Genomic DNA, 22,544 nt, shown 5'->3' on the forward strand with positions numbered 1-22,544 from the left:
TGCCCTTTGTGCGTGGAGGCCTCGCAGGTGGCCCTGGGGGCTCCTGTCCTGCAGCTCCTTGCTCCTGCTGAGAGCTGGCACCGGCTTCACAGCCCTAACACAGAAATCATAGCAAAATTTGGTCATCCTCTGCCATGAAACTCTGCCAAATACCCGTTTTGGCAGCGCTGGGTCCCATGAGACCCCAAAGGGAATGTAATATCAGTAAACTAAGTTAAAATAATGTATGAAACAACAGAGAAAATGCTGAGCAGTCCAGAGCTTATTCACCCTTCACCTCGGACCAGACTGCTGGGGTGCTGTGGCAAAAAAAAGGGGAAGCTCTGGGAAAGGAGTTGCTGCGGTAAACAAGCTTGGTAAAGGTCTGGTTTCATTTTGTGTGCTTCAGTTACAATGTGCAGCAAAACACTTGCTGTCCCTGATGTGTATTTCTCCTTGCCTCTGACTCCTGTCCATGTAGAAATTTCCATCTTTCAAAAACTTGCTTCTTTATTCATAGTATATTTTCCATGGTGGGCCCATGTTTTTAATGCCGCAAAATACAGCTGCTAATATAATCTTTTTGGTTCAGATTAAAAAGAAATACCAGGATCCTAAATCCAGTGTAGTCAATAGAGAGACAGCTATATAAGGATTTGTGTGAAAACTAAAACAATTAAGGAAAAATACCAGAGTAAGCTGAGGGCCATTTAGACTGGTGAAGCAAAAAAAGGCAAGCAACCAAGTTTTTAATTTTTGACAGAGTTGTGGTCTTCATCTTGTTAAGGTAGAAGAGTATGTTTCACTCCTGTGCACCTGAGGTATACCATCTTTTACATTTGAGTTTTAAGCTCTGTAGCCAGACTTGGCACTGCCAAGACTTTACCTTGGTTTCTTCCCGACTTCTTGCCCATTGAGCTTCAAACATTTTTGTATTACTTATGTATTTATCCACAGAGAAATGCTATTGAAAGAAAAGTTTAAAGATAGAAAAGCTCTTATGACTGTAAATTAATTAAAGATTAATTTCCATGAAGATTACGTAGGCCTACTCAGTCTCTTTCCCTTGGATATGCCCTTTTCTTTGTGCTGTAATTGAGCAGTTTTCCTATCACTGAACTTGGAGTGATAGATTTTTCTGCCTTGCATTCCCCTTAAGCCTTCTGCCCAATTTCTTTGACTTTAGCCCCAAAATTATATTGACTCAGAGGTAATTTTTGAGCAGCTTTATTCACACAGTCTGGCAACTTGGCCTTCTGAAAGGCCCTATTTTAGATTTTCTGTTAATTCAAAAAACGGAAGGGGCAAAACAAAGTGTAACAAGCTAAAAATTTAATCTGGTGTGTTTATAACCTCATTCTTGGTTTTCAGGCAGGTTTCTCAACTTCTGCTTTCTATTTACAGCTGCCAGGCAATAATATCAATTTTTTTGTAATCTTGGTAATGTTCTGAGGCCATAAAATACAAAAAAGGAGAACTATCTTAATGGAGGTTATTCCTACTCATGGAACTACACCATGTTCATCTACTTTTCAAACTTCTGGCTCTAGATTTTGGCATTTTCTGCAGCAAATGCAGAAATAGCCATTTTCAAGCTGTTCAGAGGGACAACCCCATGGAGGGGTAAGAGGAATGAAGATGAGTTTTTAACAAGGCAGCACATGGTAGTGTGTGATGAGGTCTGCTCTGCCTTCTTTCTTTACAGCTGCAGTGTTAACTGTATTTCTCTTTTTCCATGTTGTAGGTAGGTTTCATGGTGCAGCAGTTGTTCCATGTTTGCACACCTCAGGAGCAGAGATTGATACTAACAGGGACATAAGTGGCCTTCTGCCAAGGGCAGAGCACTTGAAAGCTGTTTATTAGATATTTGTCATTGCAAAATACAGTGCTCAATCCCAAGCTGAAACTTTCCATGATTGTGGAGTGTGGACACATATTTTAACAAGATAAAGTCTGAAAATTTTGCTGGTTGTTCTTTTCATCCTGATATCTCAGTATGATGCTGGAGTAAGTCATTTGGATCACCAGCTCAAGTGGCATTTACACCAGTGATCTATAAACATGAATAGCCAATATTTGGGTTTGAAATAATTTGATAAAGATGATGAATAAGTAACACATAGTGTTATTCTGTACTTGTGGAATATTCAGGAGGAATGCTTGAACTGATTCTAGTGTCTGCTGCAACTGGAAGGAAATAGAAGGGAATTTACAATGATGTGGAGGAACAGATAAACTTTATGAAGAAATACAGCTTCTGGATTCTCCCATCATATTCACTGCAATCTTCTAATTTCCCTGATACCTTCTGGATTTGTGCATCATTTTTATACTGATAAGGTACCAAGGTTGCCATTTACTCAATACTTGGCACTTTTGGTCCAGGTGGTCAGACTGCAGTATCCCACTCCTCTCACTGGAGTAAAACATAGGTGAGTCTTACTGCAGGCTGTCTCTGGATCTCTAAGTAACTCAGAGATATCATTCTATGCAGGTCTTGGTAAGAAATGCCAGCTCTCCAGCCTCAAGATCTGTGTCTTGCCAACAGAAAGTCACAGTTCTGGCCTTGTGGATTTGACTGACAAAAGCTGTGGCTGTGTCATAGCTGACTATTGTGCAATTTGATTTCAGATAAAGAGACAAACCATGGATTCAGTATTTGTGCCTGAAAATGGCTACCTTGATTTACTGCACAGTGATATTGATCCATTGCATCTGTGTACTTTCTTTGATCCTAAGTCATCTGGAGATGAAGAAGGTGACTTCTCTACAGGTTAGTAAAACACTAAAGAAATACTTGACTGTTTTATTCCTCAAGCTGTAAATTATTACCATCTCCTCTCAGCTACAAAACCATCTCATGGCAGTTTATCATGGTGGCTGAGTTAAAGTCTTCAAGCACTTGGTGTTAAGATGTGGTAAGTTTGTCTGCCTGTAGATACAGTAACTGCTTCCAGGAACTGTCATATTTTTAAATTGTATGTATTTATAGCATCCTGCTCAGTGAGTCTAACAAAACACACTATACTGTCACTCATCAGGGCATGACAGTGTCTTTCATTTGGGTATCATTACTGTAAGTAGTTTATTTGCAAATGTTCCTGTCATAAGTTGGCCAAGTATAATTGTCAATACCTTTGTGGCTTGAAGCCAAAAGTTTTGCAAAATAGAGACCTTTAGATGAGTTTGTGATGAAGACAGTCCACAAGTAAACAGCATTATACTGCCTTCTGAGATCCTAAGGCACCTAAACAATGGAGTTGCATTACCAGATGCCATTTTCCAGCCTTTTGGAACACAGTGATTTTATAGTTCTATTACAAATGAGAAAGCAGAACGGCAAGAGTATAAAGTTGATAATTTCTTGCACTTCAGTTCCTACAGGTAATCAGATCAGGAGGTTGCCCTGGATCTCATACTTTATCCTCCTGACTTTCTGTGGAAGCTGTGGCCTGTTCTGCGCTCCCTTCCCTGAGTGTTATATTATAAAAGTATGAAAGTGTATCCGTGGTATGGAGTGTTAGTTGAGCTTACTTTGAACAAATGAGCTAGACCATGGATTGAGAATTGCAATGAGAGGAAAAGAGCTGGTGTATGCCAGATAGGAAGTCTCACAGCTCTGTGCCAAATAGGTGGAAAATATTACCAAATTGAAGCATTGTGGCTTTCATGAGTGGCCAATGCCAGCAGGCATATGGGCAAATCAGTGAAGAACTGAGCACCAGAATCTGGAATAATCTTTGTGATTGATCATTTTCCCAGGCTGGGCTTTTCCCTCTCAGCTTCTGAGTGTTAAAAACAGCTGCAGGAGTGTTTTTTACCCCATGGCCTCACTTGCTCAGTGACTGAAAGTCAGATGAAATAGGGGTCAAGCACTGACTTGTGCTATCACAGATGTTTCACTGATTGGAATACTTCTGAGTCTTAGCAATGTCTGAGATGATGTAGGTAAAACAAACATCATCAGGACATGGCACCAGTTACTAGAAGCTGGGCATCTCTGCTGTGAAGATGTTAGCATGGTCCCTGGCAAGGTTTCGGCCTTGGCCAACTGGCAGCTTCACAGACAATTTGCAGCCCAATTTAGAGATTATCATGGACACAGATTGTTCTGAACAGGGCATCTGGGTGATACCACCATATCCTGAAGGATAAGAAGGTTTAATAGGCTCTATGAGTCTGGGCTTGATTATCATAAAATGTATTCAGGAAGTATTTTATTTACTAGGAGAGATGAGGTCTCAGAATTTAGCAAAAGAAAAGTGCTGATTTCCAGGTGACTGTGAATTAGTGAGAGTTTAGTTCTGTTCCTTCTTAGCCGACACACAATGGAAAGCCAAAGCCTTCTGCTGAAGTAACAAATCTGCCTGTTCTGCATGTCCTGCTATCTGGCTTTTCAGCTTTTTTACTGCTTGGTTATGGCTTTCATTGAGCCAATGCATATTCCTTATTAACTCTAGATCTTGAAGTTGATGCCAGCAGCTATGAACAGGTAAATAATGTGGATTTCCTATATGAAAATGGAGATGGGTTCTACCCCTGTTCCAACACCATGGATGCATATGCTAAAATAGGTATGAAAACAATTTTTGGTTTTTTAAATCATAATTTTACAATTATTTGCTATAGCTATTTCTTATAAATTCTATTCTTAATCTGAAGCAATGGCATTTACTCAAGTACCCTTTCCCTCATGTGGTAGATGTAATTTAGAGCATCTGAACCTGTGCATTGTGGGGAAACTGATTAACAGAAGCTAGCAGTTGTTATTAATGTCTCCTTCTGCTTAATACTTCCTTTCTCAACTTCTCTTTTCTTGTGATCTTTATTTCCTGAAGAACAAGTTACAAGAAAAACTTAATTTAACTCTTCCATTTTACTTAAACTGCAGAGTTCTGTTAATAAGGATAAGCTTACAAGAGTTTTGCTGTGACATTTACTGTATCATTATTGTGTTTCTCTTCTTTTTTTTTTCCTTTGTTGCTAGCTGAATTAGTAGAATATGTGCTCAAGGATCAGCAGGAGAAGCAGGTTGAAGACATTTTTGGTAAGATTGATATGGCAAAGACTAACTTTCTCCATTATAGTATTCTCCCTAGCATGTGCTTCATGCCCCCAATTTGAACAGTAGTGAAGTTTCTATACCTCTGGTATCTTCTTTCCCTCTGGGTACAGTGTCTCAAGGTTTTCTTGGAAAACTTGAGGATTTTATGCATTTTTGCAGGCCTTTCTCAAAGAGAGCAGTTTTGTCTCTGTCCAATTGCTGATCATGTCACCATGGCCATAGAATATGCACAGCTTCACTGTCCATTGCATTAATAGCCTCAAGTAGTATCACACTTACTGTGGGCACAGCAGGGACAATGCACATAAATACCCAGAGCACTCTGCATGTGTATAAATACAGTTCACACACACTGATTTCTGTCCAGGATGCACAGAGCTGTCTGAAGAAGCACATCAAGCTTTTCTTCTCACCCTGATAAGTGCAGCAATGCTGTTTTATATATATAGTAAATCATTCTTTCATCCATCCTTGACTGGGACATTGCTTGGCTTGTGGTACCAAGTCTTTGTTTTGGTAGCAGCACAAATACAGCTATTTACTAGTCCAGAGCAGATATATCAATAGGTGGCTGTTGAGAAAGCCATAGAACAAGAAGATTCACAGAATATCTGTATATCCTGCTTTATGTTTGAGCAAAATAATTTGGGCTAATTTACCAAAGGTCAGTCCTTCCCTAGAATAATTGTGGCTGAAGGAAGCTCACATGGCTTTTCAAATGACTTATGCTGCTCCCTGCTGTGTTTAGAATTCGGGGATTTTGCACCTAAAGGCAATATTTTTATTGGTTTTAGAAAAAGCAGAATACAATATTAGTACTTAAGTATTTTCCAGTAAAAGTATAGTGTGGATAACTTTGCAGATAGCTTCACAGTTCTTGCAACACAGAATATGAAATCTTTTTAGAACCCTTTATTCTGTCTCTTAAAGGATCTAATCCCTTTAGTACATAAATTGAGTTGTACTGAGATCACACTGTGGCATAGCTGCAATGTTTTATCCTTTGCTCATCATTAGAGCATTGAGAAGTACTTAGATTTGATTAGCCACTGCCAGTAGATTAATAATTTGAAGTTCAGAAATTAACACAGGGTGACAAGGTCTCCATTCAGACCTCTGTGGGCTTTATAGATCAACTGGATCTGGATACATCTTTAATGGCATGATTTGGTTTTTATCTTTTATTTGGAGCATATTTCATCTTTGCTCTTTGTTGATGTGTTTCTCTTGCTTTTACTCCTCTCAGTAATTTATTTTAGGAGAACAACGTTTGACATTGGACCATATTTCATGTTTTTAGCAGGGAACCTTATTTTGGATGACATTGCTACTGAAAACACTGAGAAATTTCCTGACATAAAGATGCAGACATGTCTTAAACGAAGTAAGTGTAAAACAGCGAAAGGCTTTGTGCCCGAGTTCTAAACTTTCATTACAACCCCTTGGCTTTAGCACAGTCCCAATGCACTTGTCAAGCAGTTCTTCACTGACACCAGATGTGCTTCCTCTGCCTTTGTTCATGCCATGGGCTGGAACTGAAAGCAGCTCTTCCAAGCGTAGAATTTACAGTTTGCAGAATTTGTTGTCCTGAAACACAACATTAAACACGTTATATTTCTTTGCATTTTTGTCATCCTCATGGCAGTGTTGACTTCGTTGACTTTCTTTTCAGTGTATCTATAGCTTAGTAAGCATTGGCTGAACAATTGCCTCTTTAATAGTAAGAACACCAGCAAAATCTTTGGCACAAAAATTTGTGGTCTAATTAAGATTTCACAGTCAGAGTGAAATAACATGAGGCTTTTCACATTCATTTTTATAGAGTGGAACTGTACAGTTCTGAAATAGCTGAATTGAAACTGATAACACCCCCTTCTACTTTAAAAAGTTAAAATAAGTTTAATGGGGTAAATTTTAAAAATTTTTCCCCTTACTGTGACTTTGCTTTCTTTCAGCTTTCCTAGGCTCTGCAGGGGAGAGTTACTGTGATGCTTCAGAACCCAAATATAAGAAAATCAGTAAGTCATTGGCTCAATAGGAAAAGATTATTGAACATATATTGTCTCATATTCCAAAATATCATCCTCTGTTAGATATTGAAACTCTACCTTTCAGAAAAGTTTGTTCTTATAGATTTGGTGATTTTGATCATCATGCATTTTCATGTTTCTGCAAAAATCACACTTAGATTCCTCTGACTAATTTGTGATATAACAAATCCACATCCATTTATCGGCAGCTATTAAATAGTGCAACTTAGGATCAGCTACATGGTAGCATAAGAACAGTTGAATCCTTATGCTTCAAAAGTACATCTTCCTGCCAGGTGATAGGAAAATTACTTGCTTAATATCAGCAGAGGCACAGTTGACCTTTTCTAAATCCACATGAGAGAAGAAAGCAAAATAATGGAGACCTGAGTCAGTGCCAAATTCTGTAAATTTTATCACATACAGCTTTTTTTTCACTGGATTTTTGGAAGATGTCTCACTTTGAACAAAAATAATCAAACCAAGGAAATGCAAAGCTATGACCTGAGTCATATTACCCATCAGGTCATAGCTCCACATGAGTTTGATCCCCTTTCTTCCAAGTGTGACATCTTCCAGAAGTCCAGTGAAACATCCTAGTGAAAATAATAACTGTGATGAGATGATTTCTTGGCCCAGTCCATGCTACAAAATTCTTTAAACCAAAGAAAGAAATGGAGGAAGGGAAATTTCTAGATTTTGCACATTGTTAGACAAGACAACACCCAGGGCCAGCAGGAGGCTGGAACTTGTCCCCTAGGTGTAAACTTGTGCTAATGTTCTTACCCAACTGTAGCCTAAACAAATATGTCAGGCACAGCTAAACCAGCAAAACTCTTCCAAAGTCCACGTGAGAGGGACCAGTTTTGACTATTTTATATTGTGTTTCAAATGGACACCTGACTCATTGTATGTCAGCACACCTCACAAGCCTCCTAAAGGGACTCTGACTGTACTAAGCCCTAAGGGATATGTTAGGGAGGGCAGCCAAACTAGTGTGTAGCCTAGAGATCCATCCAGAGTGCTAGGATCTGGGGCTGCACCTCAGCACAGCTCAGGTAAGGAACTGGCACAGACTGCATGGATGTCAGAGAGAACATACATGTACACCATGACTGTGACCCAGGCTGGTTTTCTGGTGTTCTTGTGGAGTTCTGAGGGAGTGGGGAGGGAGAACTGAGCAGAATTAGCTGTGAAAAAACATGTTTGCTAGCTCTGGAAAGGTTCTCAGAGTTTCTATTGGTACCTGCTGATTGTAGTTATTTAGACTCGGGTGAAGTGCCTGGCAGTTCGTATCCATTAAAAGTTGATTACTTTCTATTTGGTTAAAGTTCCTTTACAGATTTGGCACTTTTTAAAGCCTATGTTTATACCACACTAACAATAATAGTTTTGCATGAGGAAATGACACATCAGTTCCAAATGCCTTACCCTACAGAACCTGCTTTCCAGATCCTTTTTCTGGAAGATATTATCAGTTTCTCTTCTGTCCTTGACACAATGAAGGTGCTGAGGAAGGAACATATACATAAGATATGTACATAAGTAGCGTGTAGAAGTGTGTAGAAAAATCTAATTGACAAAAGATGAGCTATTTGACAAAATGAGTTTATTTAACCTGTCACGGGTGTCACAGTATGATTCGGCAAAGGCAAATGCATTCTGAAGTGCAAGACTGCCTACAGGGAAGAGAATATTGTGTACTAAAGTTCAAAGTAGTAAGCCAAGGATGAGATTCTTCCAAAGGAATTGAAGGAAATAGTGGCACAAAGCACTCCTGATAAAAACATCAGACCACAGGAAATGATGAAGTACAGACTTATTTGTTGCAGCTAGACAGGAGAGGGAAGGAAAAAGCAAAATCAACTCTGAGAATAGGGGTGTTGTAAAGCCAGTGAAACTAACAGATTAATTCAAATAAGCAAGTGTGTTGTACTTGATTTGTAGGAATCTTTTGATAAGCAGATGAAATTGTACAATGCACAAGCCTCTTTCCTCATTTGTTCTATTGTTGGAGGAAAAAATACGATGCAGAGGAGATGCAACTTTAAAAGCACTGGTGCTTGTGACTGTTCTTTGAGAGACACTTAACACACACTATTTGTCCTTCCAAGCACTATAGTGTCTGAGTCATGGTCCCCAGTTTATTGCTTGTGGGCCTTCTGAGACAACAGACTGTGCTTGGAAAATCGATGCAGCCAGTGTAAGACATTGTTATGTCTTATCTGTAAGTCATCCCTGTGTAGGGTCATTTACATCTAGATACATCTGGGAATGAGACAGGCCAGGAAAGATGAAGAAAAAGAAAATTTAAAGAGAGAACTACTGAGAAGAAAAAGTAGATTAAATACTACTACAGAATTTAATAAATAAATTTTAGATTTTCAGAGCTAAATAGTTTTCAGAAAGTTATTGTGAATTGTTCTTGCTTTTGGAAAATCAAAACACAACTGATCAGAATCAAGTGGTTTAACATATCTACTGATATTTCTTTGGCTCCTTTAACTTCTGCCAATGAGATAACTTTCTCCTTTTGTTTTGCCATTTTATTTTAAAGTTGAAGACCCTGCAGCGTCTGCAGGGAATGGCAGTTTCTTTCCTATGCATCTCAACAGCCACCCAGTGAGCTGCACCTCCCTCACTAACCAGCACATGTCCTTTCCTGTTCCTGCTGCCCATGGGCTGGAAAAAAGCCTCTTAATTCCTGGTACGTATAATACAGCTGTGGATGTGCACCTGTACACAGGCTGATTTACACCTGGGGAACACTGTCTTATAAATCTTGTCATTGACTGTGAGCAATTGCAGGAAAATGCAGGTATGGCATCTGTCTTGGTCAAGCCCTTGAAAGTGTGGCACTCACTAAAAGAACTAAAAATATTCAAGGGAAATTAAAAGAGCATTGCTCCTAATTGAGTAGAATGAATCTTTCATTTAATTGGTGCAGGTTATAAGAGAACAGTTATTTACTATATGTTAATCTAAGTAATTACTTACTTGTCTTAATAATACCAAGTCACAGAATTTTCATTAATAAATTTTGATTTAGTTCCAATTTCTTTTGTACCCAGAGGTTTGTAAAGGACTGAGAGATAATTATATTTGCAACAGTAAAGCAGAATCTAGGCTGTGATTTAGCCCATGAAAATTGAGAAGTAATCCCACTGATGGGCTCTGTAGGCAGCTGGCCTGGGCCATGCTGGGTAGCAGAGGGTGCTCATGGTACACTGAGAAGTGCTAATGACAAAGGCCCAGTTCAGCACCTTTCACTGTTAAGTCTGTGCTGGAAAGGATCCAAAAACAGTGTGTAAGTTGGAAGTCTTGAACTACCTCATGTGAGCTGAAGCAGCAAAAAGTAGCAGAAGAAATTCTGTCCCACCTACAGAAACTCAGAGCTATGGCTGATTAAATTGCAAGCAATGAATCATCAAAAAACTTTCCCAGTGTGGGTTAAGAGGAAGGATGCTTGTTCAACCTGCCTGATGTGCAGTTATGTGGGAAGGATGTAGTGCAAGGAAGGTAAATTTAAGTGGATACATACTCTTTATACGTTTTCTCTTCTCTTGATCTCTGACTATACATTTACAGACATTGCCTTAAGCACTTTTCATTATGACAATAGAATTTCTCTTTAGACTGTTGAAAACAGTGGCTGCTAAAAGCTGGGTAATCCCTTGTACTTCATGCTCATCATACCTTGTAAAAGTTCTTTTTTAATGGGTTCTGTGGATCTGATGTGATCCTGTGAATTCTCCATAGGAAGGATTTGTCTAAAAGCTGCCAGAATGGATAAGTAGCTGTTAGAAAGCTTTTTCTCTCTCATAAAGCTTTAGAAAACAAAACCCTATAAAATAGAAGAGCAATTATTCTGCACTCATTTCAGGATTGTCAGAACCTTTGACCTCAGAGTGCCTACCAATCAGTGTGAAAGGGTACCAAGAGAATCCAGGCTTGGCAGGTCCTCCTCAGCAGATATTTAACTTTGTTCTTGAAAATGGCACATCTGATGTTGTAGTATATCCAGGTAAGAGCAATAGCCTTTTATCCTCATAGAGAGGCATAAAGTGCTAAAAAATCAATGCTGCCAACAGCAGCATTGATTAAATTCAGTTACTGATAGCTATGATATGCTGAAAACTATGCTTTGTTTCTTGCCAGTGCTGACATCTTCCATGGAAACATTCATGTCTCCAAGTTTTCCAGTAAATTTATGTGGTAAGTAGAAAACTGGGGTTTATCTATGTAGCACTTTGATCTGGGAGAGAAGCCATATTGCTTGTACTCAAAGCCAATTCTCCCTGCCAGGCTTTACTCATATTGACTTTAAAAAGCCACAAATGGATGGTATTTCCTTCTTTGTATAGATCACTGGCTGCTTAGTCTGATCCAAAATGTACAGGTAAGAGTTGTAGAGCTTCAGGTTCAGCAGCCAATCCCTTGTGTTTGCTATGACATCCAGTCCAGAACAAGTCAGGTTTAGGTAAAACAGTGCAAAGCCCAGGGTGCTGGAGCACCCCCAGAATGTGGGAGATGATCTGATGCTGGCATGGCCTGAGCATCTTCAACACTCAGTGCTGGTAGCCAGACTGCAGCCAGCTCCTGTGGAAGCCCCAAAACCAACATGATGATGACTGACTTAACTGAGCAATACAGAAATGTAATGCACAGAAAGGATTATAATGAAATCAGAGCCTTGGTCAGGATTTAACAGTCCCGCTTCAGATAACAAACATTCCTAAGACATTTCTTCCAGCCCTCAGAGAGCTGTTGGAACCCAGAGTTTGAAATCAGTGCTGTTTCTGGTCCCTGTGCAGGAGTTTGTTGCCCTCTGGTGGCTTCCACTGCCCCAAAAACAAAAGTATAATGTAAAGATTAAGAGGCAAATATCCCTAGGCGTGGGGAAGTATTTGTAAATTGTATTTACTGTTATGTGAATAAACAATAGTAATAATTGCAACTGATTTACTGCAGCACAACATACATATGCCACAAGCCCTGGAATTCCAGATGCAGCAGCAGACAAATTAGCACGTAAGATGTCAAGCCAGTTTATTTTCCTTTTTTAAAAGTTCTTCATTCCTGCCTGCTTTGACCAGTTTCCCATCTAAATGTCTCATTGCAGGTTTTCTTTCTCTTCTTCCATTCTGTTTTCTTAGTTGATTAAGTAAACAGTAAATCAAAAACAGATGCTTGCCCAACCCTTCTTTATTTAATATTTTTCTTACTTGAAGCCTGTAGTAATTCCCTTTTAGAAGCAATTCTGAACCCAAACCATTCTGAAGGTTGCTGGCATGTAGGGTGGGAATTAATTTCCAGATTTCTGAAACTCTAAGATTTTTATTTCTTTTAGACCACATTCTACATCAAGATGATAAGGATTATATTATGGTATGAAACATATCTGTACGTATTTAGGGAGATTAATCAGTTTTGGTTTGGGTAATTTTTTGCACATCTCTGCCATATGTGGTTATGAGACTCTGAGTTTGAGTTTGCTACAGCCTCTGTCAATTTAAATTCTGTCTTGCATCTGAAAAGCTCTTCCTACCAAAAATTTTGCCAAAACCGATACTCTGCAATTACCAGTCTGTAGAAAATGTGTTCTCGCTGAAAAATTCTGAGTATCTTTTTGTAAAGGAGACTCTGTTCACCTGACCTAACTGCAAAAATCTGCAGTAGCTTGAAAACAAACAGGTGAAAAGAAAGAAAATTGGACAGCAACAGGACTTTCAGGGAGAGTAGTGGGTAAATTCTGTTACCAAGAGTTACTTCTCTGTGACTTTCATCCTTAGTGCTTCGTTACAAGGTGTAGAATAACAAGAGAAAGCTATTGCTTTTGAAGACATAAAAAAGCAGTATGTAAAACACTACGCAAAACACTGACATTTGAAAAGAACACAGATGTCACCTGGTAATGGTACATCTGCTTCCCACTACTGTCAGAACAGCTGTGGTCCTGTTTGATGTTATTCTGCCTCCAGCAGTGCACATCAGCAGAATTCCACTTGTGGGAGAATTTTATTCATTTTTCATGTAAAATTAACAAAATATCTCTTACTCTGAATATATACTACAATAAACTTGGAAACTTGCATTAAATTAATCTTATTGTTAATATTAGTAAAGCTTATCAGTGATTATCTACGTGTCTTCATCAAATACATTGCTTTGGTTCTCCAGACTTAGAGAAATTTCAAGAAGTTCAAGATTCTATAATTCCTTCTGAAGAACCTTTCAAAAGACCAGGTGAGTTTAGAACTCTTGAACTTAAACCTTCCAGTATTTTTTAGAAAAAGACTTTGTGTTTCTTCGCATACAGAAAAGCTTCTTGTAGAAATCCTTCAACAATTTGTGAAGCTGTTCTGAGGGTCTCAGCACAATTCCTGGTTTCAAGATGTTAGACTTGGCTTCCTTTAGATATCTAGCTGTAGTACCTACTTAGCAGCTCAGTGTACTTAGGTGGTTTTATCATCTGTACAGACAACTCCACAATTATTCAGTTCATAGATCTGAAAGTGGCTGTCAAGCCTGCACTTCTCAGCTGCAGTTGCATGGAGTAAATCCAGCCCTATGGGCTTTATGGGAATGCCTGTGCTTTCACCATATTGTAATCAGGCACTTTAGCCACCATGAAATTATGTTGTAGTTTGTGGACTGGCTCCTTCAGTTTGTGTGTGCTCTTTATTTCTCTAGAGCAAGTGGAAAATTTCTGTTCATCACTTAAGGATTATTTCCGAGACACATGCAAATCTGTGACCATGGAGCAGGAGGTAAATCTGGATCACCTGTTCATTGATGGGACACTTGTTCAAAGTCAAACTGAAACCAAGACTGGAAAGAGTAGTGCAAAAGCAATGGAAAAGGAGCTGGTAACCTGCAGCCTGCAAGAGAAGGAAAAGATAGCCATTGATAGAAGCCAAATATTTCAAATCCCACAGCGTAAAGATTTAGAGACTAAAGTGATTGTGGTGCTGGGAAAACCAGGAATGGGCAAAAGCATTCTCATTCAGAAGATCTGCCAGGACTGGTCCAACAAAGAGTTTCCTCAGTTTGAATTTGTATTTTGGTTTGACTGCAGACAAATAAGCTTGCCTGAGAAACAATACAGCCTGAAGGAACTGCTGCTTGAATTTTTTGTAAAACCTCAAGAGGGAAGCAAAGAGATCTTTGAGTATATATTGCAAAATCCTGATAAAGTCCTTCTGATTTTTGATGGTTTTAAAGGATTGCATGATCATGAGAATTTTCATCGTTGCTCAGCCAGGCAGCCTGAAAAGGATTTGTGCAGTATAAAGGAGCTGCTTTCAGGACTCATCCAGAAAAAGATACTCAATGGCTGTACTTTATTATTTACAGCAAGACCAAAAGACAAACTATTCCAGTACATGTCCAAAGTGGATAAGATTATTGAAATTGTAGGATTTTCCCCTCAGCAGAGAGAACTGTACATAAGCAAATACTTTGAAGAATCACCCTATTGTGATAGTGCACTGAAATTAATCAAAGAGTGTGAGTACTTGTTCAGTCATTGTTACAGCCCTGTTATGTGTAGATTTGTTTGTTTTCTCTGTGAGACAGTGCTTGAAATGGGAGAGAAGAGTCTTCCTTCAACTCTTACTGAAGTCTTCCTGAAATTTTTTCAGCAGAAGATAATGTTTATGCAAACAGATGTTACAATCACAAAAAATCAAGAGAGTCTTGCTACCCTAGCCCGTGTAGCCTGGTGTCTTGGAGAAAAGCATCAAAGTGCCATGAAAAGTGATCTTATTTCTTCTGAGGAAGTTAAAGAGTTTGCTCTGAAGTATGGATTTTTCCTGCCATTTGCATTCCCCAGACATTCAGATAGTGAAGAAGAGGAGTTTGGGACCACATTCTCTGATTTTGTCATTCAGAATTTCTTGTGTGCACTTCACCTTTTGTTAGCAGAAGAGCTCAAGGACAAAAATCTAACAAAGTACCTGTCTTTTCTATCCAAGAAGAAAAAACCTTTTAACTGGTTAGATTTAATGCCTCGATTTTTGACTGGTTTGGTGTTTCTCCAGGATGACCCCTGCTTCTGGTCTCTTTCAAATGAAGATGATAAACAATCAACCAAGAAGCAGAAAACACTCTTGAAATACATTAGAAGGCTGCAGATTAATACTCTCTGTCCAGAGAGGTTGCTGGAGCTTTTGCATTGTGTTTATGAAACACAGAACAACTATCTTCTGCAGCATGTGGCTTTAAGACTCGAGCCAGAATTGTCTTTTCTGGGCATAGTTCTTACACCACCTGATGTCCATGTACTGCGCTCTATTTTGAAAAGGTCAAGAAAAGAGTTTTCCTTGGATTTGCGGAAGAGCAGCATTGACATGCAAGGGCTGCAAGTCTTGGTCAGCCTGAAGAATGTGACATCATTCAGGTTGGTCACTCTCTGTACCCATAGCATCATCCATAGCACTGTATGTAGATGACACTTTTATGCAACAGCAGTCACATCAATTGGTTTTGCATGTTTTGTTACTTCACAGGGCCTCCCTCAGTGACACAGTTGGGCTCTGGAGATCTTTAGAACAGACAAAAGACTATGAGCTGCTGAAAGCATCCACAGAAAAATTTGTTCTTGAACCCTTTAAGGCAAAGACAATGAAGGACATCAGTGACCTCTCCAACCTTGTAGAGATGCAGGAGAAGATGAGGAATTGGTAGGATAATTTATGATCAAAACTCCTCTTGTACCAGGAATTTATGAAAACAGAGTTTCACCACCAGTGCTGGACAATGGAATTGTCTGCTTGTCCAGAGGAGAAGTAACTAAGGCAGTGCAAGGTCCTGGGTCTTCTCAGGGGGCTCTTCTGCCCCAGTGTGAGGTGGCTGTCATGGCAGAGAGGAGCAATGACAGCACCATGCAGAGCAGTCATCGGAACTGCCAATGAAAGAGCCAGCTGTCATTCTCTTTAACCTCTGAGTATGCCATCTTCCAATTGCTTTCAGTTACATAACTCGGGCTGATTCTTTCTCCCTGTAGCACCTGGGCATAAATGAAAGCCTGTTTTGCACTGGACTCAAATGGCCTGAGTCAGTTCTTTAGCCCAGGGGTTAAAACCTTGTGTTACATGGTCTAGAAACCCTGTGCTCCATCCCTGCTGCTGATGTAGCTGGGGGATTGGTTGCAATCAAAACTGTGCAAAAATAAAGTTTTGGTTTCTGTTGTTTTTTTATGATGACTTCTATTTTAACATGGATGGAGTATTTTGATTAAAATATAGACAAAACAATTTCGTGTTTGACAGAAAATAGTTGATTTAGAAAAATGTATTTTTAAGTTTCATTAGAAAAAGAGCAAACAATTGCACTATGAAAGGCAATTATTGGATTGAAATTACTCAGTTGAAGAAAGAGTTGGAAAGTTGGAGCAGAAGTTACTCTGAAGTTTCCTTGTTCTTCAGTTAATGCAGCAGTGGTTTATTTTCTGTAAAAAAAGTTTGCTAACAAATTATTTTTAAAGCGCTCTTTTGGATGCTAAAATATTTATCATACTCCAGTTCTACTGTGATTTATTTAGTGTGCAAGAAGCGTCTGGTTGCACCAGCTATGAAATTCCTGCCATCAGGAACCTCAGAAAACTCGAATTTGCGTAAGTGCTAAAATTCTACTGACTGAGATGGTCATGTTTAAGTAGGAGCAGTCATGGGTGTTGGCTACAGCCACTGCACTGATAAATAGTCAGCTTAAAGCATTAAGTAAACCCCATTAATTGCTATCTTCCTTTTCTCTGAACTAGATTTATTAACTTACAACCAAAACTCAAAAAGCTAAAAAATAATTCTGGCTCCTGCAGCAATACAGATCAACAGGGCTTTACCAATTTTGTTTGGTTTTAGTACAAGTTACCTCCTGACCACAAGGTACTGATCTTGTGCCACAGGACATAAAATATTTTGACTGTGATCTAACTACCTGGAAAATATTTCCTGCTGAACTTTTCTATCTGAGTCTTCTGGTGTAATTTTCTACGCACCAGAGCAAAGGCCATGAGGGGATTACATCAGAAAATGCCTCCCAAATAAATTATTTAGCACCCATTTCCTGGAAGACAGAGGGTTGACTTGGTAACACTACCTTCAAAGTGAGATTTTAGTAACACTTCCTTCTTTTCCTCACAAACTGTAAACAGCTTCCAAGGCTATTCTATTGCTCAAAACATCCTGCCATAGCATGTGAATTCGTTTGGGCAGAAACTGCAGCAGTACAATGGAGAATTCTCATCAGGTCTTCATCTGTTTCCTGCTCTGCAGATCTAACCCAACCTGGGACAGCTATGTTTGGCCTCACTTCTGATTTTATGCTGATTTTATTTTCTTTTCTCCTTTCCTCTTCCTATTTCCCTTTATTTAATTTTTGTTTACAATTCAAATCCTTTTAACTAGCTGAACTTGTTCAGATACCAAAGAAACTCCAGATAGGATCTGAGAGACAAATGCTTGGAGCAAGAATACCAAAGTGCAATTTATGCTTTAAGCTGCAGTAAAATGTTGATCTTAAGTTAGACTGAGTTGTTATTAGCTGCGGGGGGGGGGGGGGGGGGGGGGGGGGGGGGGGGTGTATAAATTTGCTTTAATTTCAGCTATACTGAGATAGATATATATTGCATCTTAAGATTATACTTACAGCGAAAAATCTGAAAAAGACAACAGAAATACAAGAATCTAAAACAAGTGAGATGAGTCTTACAAAGAGGAGCAAATAAGTGGCAAATGCATGTCCCAGTGCTGCTGTGCAATCTCTGTCCTGCCTGACCTTAGCCTTGTGTGTCCTCATGTGGAGACTTCACAGCAGAATTCCTTTGTTCAGGTGGTAGGGAATGGCTGCTTCTGAGGAGTGTAAACTAGCTTGCATTGGGAGTTGCAGGGAAATAATTTAAAAATGCATAAGTTTTGCTGCTGGTGAGCATGTGGAAATCCTGCTGCATGTCTGTATCTTCTTTCAGGCTGGGTCCAGCATGTGGCCTTCAAGGATTGCTAAAACTCGTGAAAATTCTTGCAGCATTTCCATCACTTCAGCATTTAGAGTGAGTTCTGCTAAAGATTAACTTGCTGATGTTTCTCCTCAGCGGCCCTTGATGATGGAGGAGCTCTTGTACCCGAGAAATACTTTATTTGCCAACAAGACTCCTTGTTTGATGACCAAACTGAGCAGCAGAAACATTCCCAAACTGTAACAGCAGCCTAAAAGCTGACACTCCCTATCCTCCCTCCAGACACCTGGTGCTGCTTTGTTCAGAACCCTCAGTCCCTTCCTGGGGTGTTCCTGGGTGGGTAAAGGTTCAGTACAGAGCCCCTGGGTGCTCCCCCCTTTCTGCCCCACTGCCTGCAGTGACTTCTATCTTCACTGGAGCTCCAGAACATCCATGACAAACCAGCTCTCCCTTAGTTTTAAGCTTTGCACTAGAAACAAGTGCACCAGCAGTAGTCAGTGTTGTGCCATGGCACCTGTGGGAGAGTTACTGGGTTTTGAGAGGGCCTTTGGCCTTAACATAGCCCATTGGCCATTTGTCTGTATTGCAGCTGGCCTTTTCATGATATTTCAGGAGAACAATAAAGCTTTAAAATATGTCGAGTATATCCCAGCATTATCTGTCAGATTAGAAGAGGATCCTGTATCTGAAATTGTGACTAGATATGAGGAAAACTTCATTTTTAATACTCCCTCTCTGGAGAAGGAGCAGTTTAGGCAAGGATTTACAGACTGCAGGATTTTGTCAGTTCTGTATCTTTGTGTGCACAGGAAATCTCATTTCAGCTTAGCTGGAACACAGCTATTTCATAACCATTTTAATAATCTTACATATCAAAGGAAATAGGTCAAGACATTCAACTAGTAAAAAAATAAATTCTTAGGCTGTAAATTTGGGCAGCAGAAAGCTGCTTATTAGAGAAGCTGTAATTTGTGTGATGCTTCATGCTGATTGAGGCTACTGCAGAGAAGCTTTTCAGGACAGATAGAGTGGTCTCTGAGGTGAATAAACCACAAAAATTTAGATTAAAAGGGAAGTTAATTCTCTCTTTGTCATTACACAGCCTCGATGCTCTGAGTGAAAATGGCATAGGAGATGAAGGAGCAAAGAGTCTATCTGAAGTCTTTCCAACCCTGACATCACTGGAAACGTTAAAGTAAGTGCAAGGTGAACAGTTCAGGGAAATTTTGAGAAGAAATAGATTAAACCTAGAGGCTTAAGGAACTGTGTGTTAACAATTATGGGCAAAGGTGTCCTATAGGCATGGAAAAGCAATAAGTCTATGGAGATACTTAATGAGTACATTCATTAGACAAATAGATTAATCCTTCCTGACTTCCCTTCAAGGACTCTATTTTGTCTTTTTATCTGCATTTGGTCTAAACAGACTGTCCAAATGATATTTCTTTAAAATTTGAAAATTAATTTCCCCCATATTGTAATAAATTAGAATAAATGTGCTCAACTAACAAGTGATCTCACTTACTGTAGCTTATCACAGAATAAAATAACAGATCTGGGTGCAGAGAACCTCGCTGCAGCTTTCCCTTCCTTGTCTTCCTTAAAAACACTAAGGTAAGTAGCTGTATCCTGTTTAGTTGTTTTGAAAACATACCTTGCTGTCTCTGTCAAAAGCTATTGAACAGGGAACAAAGAGGTAACAGTGTGCAGCAGCCAAGCTTTTGATTTTATTCTTCATAAAGTCTTCAGAAAGGAGAGGAGAAGAAGTATGACAGACATACAGAAGGATATCCAAGAATATAGCAAGGACTGGACTGATGTTTAAATCCAGTCCATAACACCTACTTATTAATCATGCCCTGCACAGATGTGCACCCAGGGCCACCGTCTGCTGCAAACCCAAAGCTGTCTGTGTTTGCTGATGTAGGAACAAGGGTCCATCCCACTGCAGTGGGATACCTGGCACAGGCCTGAGTAAAGCAGGGAATGCAAGAAACCCTGGTGTGCAATTCTGGAGTAGTTTGGTGATGTGGAAATCTTTTGAACACTGTACCCCAAATCTTTGAACTTCGTTTTTTTGGCAGATTTTAAATTTGATCTATGTAGACAGAAATTGTCCATAGAATAATAGAATATTGACCTATTTTTGCTGTACCTGTGCTAGGTGAAGAAGGATGTGGCCATTTGCTTTACTTGATACAGGAAGTATGAATGTGTATTTTAAACTTTAACTGCAAATACAGATAAAATGAAAGTTAAGATGCACTAACCATGTCTGAAAACCCTTGATCTAGTATCTGTGTACATTATCCATTATTCAATTGTGACTATTCTGGTTTGGTTTTCTGCAGCTTGTACAATAACAACATTTGTGATTTTGGAGCAGAAAATCTGGCAAAGGTTCTCCCTGCAATGACATCTTTAAGAGTGCTAGAGTGAGTATGAAATCTTGAGATGGCCCAGGAAAGCTTACTTCTTTGGAGACTGAAAATACAAATGTTCCATGTTTGGTTTCAGTGGAGACAGAAACTGAAGAAGAAGATTTTGGGGGAATTTCACTGGAAAAATATGCTTCTGCAGAGACCAGATAGTCAGTGATTAGAAAGGATTAAGGAACAGTTCAGCATAAACCCAAAAATATTGGTGTTAAGGTGGGAGAATGGGCTTATGGAGGATCTCAGACAATAGCCTCAGGAACATGGAAAAAGGAATCCCTCAGATGAATTAACTGACCTTCCAAGTAGATTATTACAGCTGTTTTGAATTGACAATCTATTTTGGGTTTTTTCCTTTTTCTTTCTTATCCCATCTGCAGATTAACCTATATAGTATTTTTTATTCTGAATTAAATGTTTGATTACACCATTTGATTTGGATTAACAAAGTTGTTTTTATTTCTCAGTGTTCAGTATAACAAAATAACTGGTGTTGGAGCCCAGCAGCTGACTGACAGCCTACGAAAATGTCCCCATATAAAGAACTTGCTGTAAGTCTCTTGACAGGCTCTTTGCTGTACACCTTCATCCTGTAAAACTGGGTTAGCAATCATGCTAAAGCTGCCTTCCGTATTTGTCAGATTTATAAGAGGGACAAAAGAAGACATCACCAAAATACAAAAGCAGAGATGTTAAAAAATGTTGTCTCTGGTTTCAGCTGCATTAGTTCCCGAAGGTCCCAGTCAATCCAGCTTATTTTGCCTCAAACAGTTTCCACTGATCCTCCCTTTATTAATCTTCTACCTTCCCAGAGAACCAGACCTACTCTGTGCTGCACCACTTGTGTTTGAGGGATAAACAATGAGCAGCCATCATTAGAGATTCAATAGACTGAAGCTACCAGTACATGTTCAGAGGAAGGGAGTTTGATGGAAGGTTAGAAAACAGTTACAGAGACAGGAGTGCAGTTGTGTCCTGTAACCAGAGTCAACAACGTTATGTAGTACTGAACTGGTATTTTTTTCTAAATCAAAATGCGTTTTCCTTTGGTCCATAGCTTATATACTTTTGCAATATGATAGTCAAAGGGAAAGACAACTTTAAAAAAAATAAGAAAACAACAGCAATAATAAGCAAAAAAAGCCACAAACATATCAAATACACCAAAAGAAGGTGAAACAAATTACACTTCTTAAAATCTCTTTCCTTTCTGAATTGGCCCTTACAGGTTGTGGAATCCCACCATTCCCTATGGAGTTCTTGAACACCTTCAGCAGCTGGACTCCAGGATCAGTGTGTAGATTCAGAGGATTCCATAAAGGTAACAAACCTTGGCTCCCTGAGACGATGAGGTTTGTTTCTGTGGGAGCTGTTGACTCCAGGCTCACTGGCAGCAGCCACAGTAACATCATCCATGTGTCCATGGGCAAGATTGGAGATGGTGCCCTAGAGTGGCACAGATCAATGCCACATCAGGCCCCCTTTCCCTGCACTTACCTTGCATCCCCCACCTTCCTGGCACCTGCATTAGCAGACTGCAAGTGCTTTATTAAGACAAATGGACTTCTAGAACTCCCAGTCCAGCCTGGTTCAGTGACTGGCAGCTGCCCTGCTTACTTTGTCTTTTCTATTGCAGAAAACTAAACCTCTGTGTACTTCTCATGTTTAATAGATGAGTTCTCCTCAGAGGTTGTTTTGTGTTAATTTTTACTAAGTCCTTTCACTTTTTCCTTTGTTGAATACAAATCCTCAACAGCTGCTTGTCTGACTATGCATCTGTACCCATACTGTGCTCAGAGCAAAACACTCCATCCTACACTCCTTGTTCTCAGTGCCATTGTGTGGTTTAGCCACTGACAGCCACTTTCACTTCATTGATCCTGCCTGCACAGTTTCAAGGATCCTTTAAGTAATTGTGAAGAATTTAATGTCTGTCAATGATCACCAGGATCTGACTGCTTTGATGGTCCTGGACTGAAGGAGGCGAAGCCATCATGGAAAGATGGGAGGGTTTGTGAAGGATTTTTGCTCCCAGTTTTCTGCCATGTGCTTCCTCTTGCTCTTAAAAAAAGTATGCA

The 22,544-nt window shown here is 39.5% G+C and overlaps 1 protein-coding gene across 1 annotated transcript; it reads left to right on the top strand.

Annotated features, from left to right (window-relative positions):
* The first annotated feature begins 2,622 nt into the window (after window positions 1-2,622).
* CIITA (class II major histocompatibility complex transactivator) lies at window positions 2,623-21,767 on the top strand. Its single transcript, XM_062503687.1, has 19 exons — window positions 2,623-2,752; window positions 4,440-4,553; window positions 4,967-5,026; window positions 6,345-6,428; window positions 7,000-7,062; window positions 9,632-9,781; window positions 10,958-11,098; window positions 11,233-11,289; window positions 12,046-12,105; window positions 13,255-13,320; window positions 13,768-15,475; window positions 15,585-15,758; window positions 16,619-16,690; window positions 18,044-18,124; window positions 19,134-19,226; window positions 19,562-19,645; window positions 20,383-20,466; window positions 20,934-21,017; window positions 21,695-21,767. The coding sequence occupies exons 1-19, from the start codon at window positions 2,626-2,628 to the stop codon at window positions 21,765-21,767; spliced, it is 3,375 nt and encodes a 1,124-aa protein (XP_062359671.1). The 5' UTR covers window positions 2,623-2,625.
* Window positions 21,768-22,544: the final 777 nt, after the last annotated feature.

This window comes from Cinclus cinclus, chromosome 16 (assembly GCF_963662255.1).
Source record: "Cinclus cinclus chromosome 16, bCinCin1.1, whole genome shotgun sequence".
In the NCBI taxonomy this organism is placed as follows: Eukaryota; Metazoa; Chordata; class Aves; order Passeriformes; family Cinclidae; genus Cinclus; species Cinclus cinclus.